The sequence below is a fragment of the Morus notabilis genome, unplaced genomic scaffold (assembly GCF_000414095.1).
Source record: "Morus notabilis unplaced genomic scaffold, ASM41409v2 Scaffold1280, whole genome shotgun sequence".
NCBI classification, from domain to species: domain Eukaryota; kingdom Viridiplantae; phylum Streptophyta; class Magnoliopsida; order Rosales; family Moraceae; genus Morus; species Morus notabilis.
This window is the reverse complement of record NW_010367241.1, coordinates 24,965-33,117: the sequence shown is the minus strand read 5'-3', so window position 1 is coordinate 33,117 and position 8,153 is coordinate 24,965. Positions and strand designations below refer to the sequence as shown.

Here is an 8,153-nt window from a genome sequence, read left to right as displayed (position 1 = left end):
TTTTCAATCTTAAACAAGGATTAAAGATGCTAATCCTTTTATCTCAAGTCCCTAAATGAAGCTAATTTGGGTTTTCCCCGAAAACAGGGGTCAAAACAACAGTTTCAGGCCAAATAGGGTAAAACCCCGTGTACACCGGTCGACCGGTGATAGAGAAGTGCATCACCACCGGTCGGCCGGTGGTGTGCATCCGGTCGACCGGACCGGTCGGCCGGTGGCCATAACAAGATCCGGTCGACCGATGCGGTCGACCGATGGAGAACGCCAGTTCGCGAAAACTTGCGGAAATCAGTTCAAAAACCTGCAAATCCAGTCGCAATTCACAAAATCTCAAGGGACAACCACTAGATCCGGGTTCTAGGTACTAAAACAAGTCCAAAGAACCCAAGATCTCCAATTTCTATCCTAGTTTTACTCAAAATCCATCAAAATCCGTTTTGAACCAAAAATAAGTTTTGAAATCCGAAAAACATAGATTCAAGAGAGGTTCTTTCAGTAATCTTACCTCGAATCCTTCTCTTGACGTTGAAAACTCTTTGAAATCACTCTTGGTTCGAATCCGGTTTTGATTTGAGACACAAATGGGAGAGAGAGAGTGAGAGAGAGAGCACGGAAGTGTGTGAGAGAGAGAGAGGGAGAGAAACGCACGGGAAAGAAAAAGAAAAGGAAGGAAAAGAAAGGAAAAATAAAAAGAAAAGAAAAGAAAAGAAAAATAAAAGAAAGTGACATGTATAAAATATAACAGTCCAGAAATGTGCCCATACACACTTCTAGATTAAATAAATTACTGTGAATAATTTAAATACCTTGGAATTATTTAAACTCAATTAATTAAATCAGATTAGGCACACTAATAATCTCAATTACCTTAATTAATCTCAATTAGTTCTTCAGGGTGTTACAGTTATTCTTTTTATAATGATTAATTACTAATTATCAATTATTAATTATTATTGATTAGTATATTACATATTAATAATTATAATTTAATATTAGTTATTAATTGAGTAATTACTATTTATTCTTTATTTAACAACTATTTACTAATTAATAGATTATAATTAACATAATATTTGATTGATATATTAATTAATTATTATATATTTAATAACCTATTATTACTTGTTTTATTGTTAATATGTTATATAATTAATTTTTAGCAATTAATCTTTAGCTAAATAATTAATTACTATATTATTTATTATTTTATGAATAAAATTAAAACTTAATAGTAATACATTAATATTTAATTAATAATTAAGTAATTACTATCTATTTATTAGGTATTAAGTACATCTATTTATTAATTATTAATTAATATATAATATAATTAATAATTAATAATTAATTATTTAATATAACTTTGTTGACAAGTACTAGAAAGTGAAAACGAAAAAGGAAAAATAACTTTTAATCTTTTTCTACTTTCTTCACAAAAATCATTCTCATAATACGATTTGCAGACCATTTTCATTTTTGTGCGTCAAAAGACGTGCAGAAACATTTTTTAAAACAATTCCAAACACACCTCCCGTTTGTTTAGCAAATGGTTTGAAAACAAAAACGAAAACAAAAAAAATAATGAAAATGGTTTTTTTGAAGAAAGTTAGAATATGATTAAAAGTTTTTTTTCCTTTTTCATTTTCATTTTCTAGAATAATTAAATATTAAATATTATTATTATTATTATTAATTTATTAAATAGTAATAGTAATTAATTATTTAGTTAAGGATTAATTGCTAAAAATTGATTATATAGTATATTTATAATATAATAATTAATAATAGGTTATTAAATAAATAACTAATTATTAATATATCAATCGTATATATTAATTATAATCTATTAATTAGTAAATAGTTGATAAATAAAAAATAGTAATTACTCAATTAATAATCAATATTAAATTATATAATAAATTGTAATATACTAATCAATTGTAATTAATAATTGATAATTAGCAATTCATAGTTATTTAAAGAATAATGATAAAAAATTGATCATGCAATATATCAAATAATAGATTATTAAATAAATGTTAGTAACTAATTAACTAATTATTTAATTATGTAACTAAAACTTAATTATTTAAATACTAAATAGAATATTAATATATTATTTATATACTAATTATTTTTTCTTAATACACTTATTAATTACTTATAAACTAATAAATACGAGTAACTAACATAGTAATTACTTATAACTGATTATTAATTACTATTTTTTAATTATTTAGCATACTAATTCATTATATATATAGTTTAATTACCAATGTAATCATTAATTACAATATATCCATTATTATTGTATTATTAATATATTAATTTTTATTTGCTAAGTGAATATCAATTATTAATTACTTAATATATTAATTTAACATTATTAATTACATGTACTCGAAACAAAATTTCATAAATATAACCAAACACGATTTTATTTTTTCCTATACTCAAAATAATATCTTAAAATACTAACCAAATGCAATTTTAGAATCGGTCCCAAAAGTATTTTGAAAACAATCTCATTTTCACTTTTGTACTGAAAACAAAATCATTTTAAAAACATTACCAAATGGCCCCCAAATAATTGTATGCCTTTTTTCCGACTAGATCGCAATGATGAAACATGACACTCGAAATTTATGGATGGCATATCGCTTTTCACAACTATTTTCACCCACAAATAAGGGAGCTTCTCTAAGACCAATAAAAATAAATTATCGATAGTTTTATGCTTTTTAACCATTTAATTTGTAGCAAAAATTGTTTATTTTACATATTTTTTTTAATCTGATACGATTTTAACTAATGGTTAAAAAATTAGTCCTGCCGGTATGGTTGCCTAAAAAAAGTTCCCCATAAATAAATCCTTCAGGGGACCAAAGTTTCTATTTTCTTTTTAAATTATATTATTTATTTTCTTTCTCATATTACCCCGACAAAGTTAAAATTAAAATCAATATTCTTATTGTGCCGTCCGCATAGATGTTTCCAAAGAAAAAACGACGCATTGTCTAAATATAAAATACTGGATGGATACTGACGCTTATGTCAGTTGACATAAATTTCCATTGTTTATCTTATAATTATAAAGCAATTTTGTTACGCTGTGTTATACTCACCAAAAAAGGGGGAAAACATAAAAAATAAGGATGGCATTTTGTCTTTGTGGGCACGAGGTGTGAGAATTAAGGCCCCGTTCATTTTATCGATTGGAGTTTATAATTCAAATTTTGTTACAGTAAACAATTCTCTAAAACAGTCACATCTAATTTTTTTGTCACGGTAAAAAGCTCTCACATAAAATCGCATCTCAACTCAAATCAGCGAACTAAACGAGCCCTAAATAGAAATAAGGACGGGGACAAGGATGCCCCGACCCTCATACCGCATCTTTTTAGGTGGATTTAAAGGCGAGAATAGGAAAATTTTCAACTAAATAGGGTAAACATTTTTGGGTCGTGCCTCGTACCGATGTCATATCTAATCTAATAATAGTACTAAAGAAACACCAACAATGTAAAATGTCAACTCCTTCAAGAACCTTTAAATGCAATAATAACGAAACTCTACCATCACATATTGAGCATATTATTTACTTTCATCTTTTCATCTCAGGTGTTGACAAATTGTAGTGAGATAAGAAAGAGCACACACGAATTGAGGGAGAAAAATTCATCAGTGCGTGGCTTTGACTCTTGACTGGACGACTTGCTTTGTCACCTTCTATACGACCTTTGATTATTCAAAAAATAATAAAAAAATACTAGATTTTCAAATTGTTCAATACAGACAGCCGGCGACGTACTAACCCTTTAATATTTTAATACCAAAAAAGACCATTTCAAATTGAGATCACTAATCTCTCTTTTCTATTCCTAAATCCTAACCAACCCCATTAAAGCAAAATGGAAACTTTCTTCCATAGAAGCCACTATAAATATCAAATTCCCAAAGCTTAATGCAATACCAATTTGCATTAAATCCAAAGCCTTCTCTTACAACTTTCCTTGTAAACTAAAAAACAAAACAAAAAAATTACAAGTTTAGGGTTATTGTACTAATTAGGAAATCACGAGCTCGACCATGAGATCGTCTAGCCATGTTTTGCAGGGTCCAAGGCCTACGCCTCTGACAATAAGCAGGAGTTCCGCAAAGATTACGAAGATTAAGCAGCGTGCCCCGCCGCCCATCGTGGTTTATCTCCGGTCGCCAAAGATCATCCACGTGCGGCCTGAGGAGTTCATGAGCCTTGTTCAGCAACTCACTGGAAACCATCCGAAAATTTCAGCCTCCAGTGCTACTAGAAATATTGAGGGCCAAAACAAGTTTTATGGAGAGGAATTTACTTCACGTGTTAATGAAGTGTCCAAAAGAATGTCCTCTTCGGGGTTTGATCATCATGATTATTCTTCTGGTTATTCTTTAGACATTCACATGTGCTAGATTTCTTTTTTCAGCCAAAAAAAAAAAAAAAAAAACATGGTATTACTGTCAATGTACTATTATTAAAGTCTCATGGTTAGTTTTAATTGTTATGGTTAGGATATTTTGATTACATATTATTAGTGTTTTTTGATATAACATTTTTAATTATTAGCTGTTGTTCATCAGATTATCCATTAATTTTGTGCTTCTTTTTTCCATTTAAACTAATGGGAGGAATTGTCAGGAAATGATAGTACATCTAACCTATTTTAGTTTACGCCTAAGTTTATGCGTGTGCAAGTGAAAGGAAATATTTTAGCTTTTGATCATTTCTTATTTCTAGTGGCATTTTCTGAGTATACCTACTACTCGACGTAAGCTTTTTTTAGCTTTTACCACGTTAGACCTACATGAGACTGATTCGGGCATGCCTTACTAGTCTTCGGCCCCAGTTGCCGGCCATATCCGCCTACGCGGGGGGGAGCACGGAGAGCCCCCCACTCAAGAGCGGCAATCACGGAGCCTATGGAGCCGGGGGGACCATACACATGGGAGTGAATTATTTATGAAAAAGTTTTAGCTTAATTTACACATATTGTATAGGTAAAATAAACAGACTTCAAAAGTGGCACTCAATCTAATTTATTAGGGGTGTTCGTCCTCAGTTTGATCAGTTTTGTTTTATAAACTAGTGACTAAAGTAAAAATAATTATTTCTTTTAGATGGTTTGGGCGATTTGATATTTTTGACAAAAACCAAATCAAATCAAATTACTCATAAGCAGTTTGAGTTTAAGACTATTAAAGTTTTTAATAATTCACAAAAGTTAGAAAATCATTAATACATGAAAATAAAAATAAGATTCAAATTTACAACAAAATTCAAAAATAACAAACATCTATAATTCACCATTCAAAGTTTTAATACAAATCAATAAAAATGTGGTATGGTGTACTTTATAATTGTAGAACCTCTATTATGACAAATAAAAATAAAATAAAGAAAAAATATATTTAAAAATAAAAAATTGTATATGCGTATTTTTGGACAGTTTAGGGAGTCCAAACCACTAATCAAAAAGACTAAAAAACTAACCAAATCACTTAATAATCTAAAAATTATTAGCAATTTAGTTCGATTTGATTTGGATTAAACGATTTGGGCAGTTTGGCGGATTTTGAACACCCCTTTAATTTACTTCACCGAATTGATAAAAATTTTCCCACTTTCTTGGGTTGTTCTTTTGAAGTGTAACTTGAGTGTAGTTTTTGAGTTGAATTTGAGTTATAACTTGAGTTGAAATTGTAACTTGAATAAAGTTGAAACTTAAAAGAACGTAAACTTGAATAAAGTTGAAACTCAAGTTGTCTTTTTTTGAGTTTTTCGGACAAAAAAACATGCCCTTAGTTTCCTCACCTCAAAAGTTAGCAATTCCAAAATTTAAAAAAAAAAAAAACAAAAAAAAAAACACAATTTATAAAGTTCTGATTATACCCCAAGTTTTACTTTTAAGTAATATTTTTAACATTACTTTTAAAATTCGAAATAGACTAAATTCCAATTATACTATTGTTTAAGTTTATAGTTTTTCGTACGCGCGCTTTATACTTTAAAAGATGAATTCGATTAGATTATAAACGTTTAGTTCATTTGTAAAAAGGAAATAAAAAAGATACAGCCACACACATATGAAGAATGACGAATATGGGGGAAAAAAAAAAAAAAAAAAGCTTTATTAGTATTTTTTATTTAAAATTTTGATTCATTTTACGACCACCTGAAAAACCATGCCTTTACCATAGGAGTGGTTTTATAATACAAACTTAGTACACGAACATAAATTTTGTGGTCGTGTTTGCATATTGTTTTCCTTTTCTCTTATTCATGTGTTTAATTGCTAAAATTAGGAATGAAATTCTAGTTCTTTAGAGTTTTTTTTTTCTTTTTTTTTCTTAGTTATAGCTAGTGTTGGAACTCCCACCGGCCCGAAGGCCGAATTTTTCAGGCTTGGGTAGGCTGGCCCAATTGCCGGCCCGTCCAAGCTTTATTTTCGGGCTCGGGCAGCCCGAATTTAGAATTAACGCCGGAGTTCGCCGCCGTGTAGTCGCCGTTTACCGCTGTTCGCTGGAAATTTTTTGAATTTTTCCGACCAAGCCCGAATTGCCCGACCCGAATAATGCATGAAAAATGGTCAAATTTTGACCGTTGGAGCCTGACCCGAAAACCCGAAATGCCCGAGTGCCCGAAAATGCCCGAATGCCCAATTTACCCGTCCAATGACTAGTGTTTTGAATTTCGGCCCTATTTTCTACCCGAACCCGCCCGAAAACCCGAATGCCTGAGGTGCCCGAATTACCTATCCAACGGCTAGTTTTTTGAATTTCCGCCCGAATTCTGCCCGAACCCGACCCACCGAATCAAATGTAGCCGTTGCATCCCAATTTTTTTGAAAAAAATATCAATTTTTTAACCCCAAAATTTCCCTATAAATACCCCCCATCCCCCACACATTTTTTCTCACACAAACTCTCTTAATCCCTCTCAATTTCTCTCAATCTCTCTCAATTTCTCTCAATCTCTCTCATAATTTTTCTAAAAACTATCACATTATCCTAAAGCTCTCTCTCTCTCTCAAATCACTCTTATATTTTTATAATGGATCCTTTTGGTTATAGTGATATTCTCGTTGATGCCCAACACAACGTAGAAGAAGGGCAATTTCTCACTAATGAGTTTGTTAGGCAAGAATCTACTAATCCGAGCCTTGGTGGATGTACTGGAGGTCGTGGTCGCAATAGTGGTAGGCGTGGAGAAGCGGCGAGTGCAAGTGCGACTGCATCTGCGTCGGCAAGTGTTGCAACCTCCAGGAGGAAATGCAAGCGTACCTCGATAGTTTGGGATCACTTCGACATAATTGACGAGATGGACAATGAAGGTAACACTAAACATATAGCTCAGTGTAAATATTGTTTATCTAAATTATAAGGTGACACTATTCATGGCACTACACACTTGAGACGACACTCCGAAAAGTGTCTTCAAAAGCTTAGCCAATCCGGCAGACCCGAACTCCGTCAAACACAATTATCTTTTGATCGCGCAATCGGTGGTCTAACCACTTGGAAATACGATCCACAAGAAGATCGTATGTAAGTTGCGTGAATGATAGCTGGTTTAGATCAACCACTTAGTTTTGTAGAGCATCCTAATTGACAACGATATATTAAGGTTGTACATAATCCTAATGCACAGTTCACTTCAAAAACTACTCTTAGGAAAGATTTATTAAAATTGTTTAAAAAAAAAAGAAACATTAATAAACCTTTTACACTCGACTAGCGAGTGCGTTGCGTTAACGTCAGATATTTGGTCTGCCGTTGCCAATAAAGATTATTTAGCTGTAACCATACATTACTTTAAAGGATTTGATTTAGATAAGAGAATATTAGGTTTTAAATGTGTTCTAGGATCACATAGCGCAGATTTAATATATAATATAATTTTAAATGTAATTGATGAATTTAGTGTTGGGAATGGTGTCCTAGAAGCATAAGATGTAATAGGATATTTATTATTTATTTAATAAAAGAGTTTATTCATTATTTTATGTGCATATATTTATGAATATCAATAAAAATTCCATGATTATTTATGTAACCTTAAAACATTATATATAAGTGTTATATACGAGAGGATAATGTTTAAGGATAATAATCAAAAA

General features: G+C 30.9%; 1 protein-coding gene across 1 annotated transcript; it reads left to right on the top strand.

The window, feature by feature from the left end:
- Nucleotides 1–4,089: 4,089 nt before the first annotated feature.
- LOC21389867 (nuclear speckle RNA-binding protein B) lies at nucleotides 4,090–4,449 on the top strand. The gene has a single exon (XM_010112142.1). It carries the CDS (start codon nucleotides 4,090–4,092, stop codon nucleotides 4,447–4,449), a length of 360 nt encoding a protein of 119 aa, XP_010110444.1.
- Nucleotides 4,450–8,153: the final 3,704 nt, after the last annotated feature.

Excerpts from the sequence above, each read along its gene's own strand:
- LOC21389867 (XM_010112142.1), top strand. The coding sequence starts at position 4,090 with ATGAGATCGTCTAGCCATGTTTTGCAGGGTCCAAGGCCTACGCCTCTG.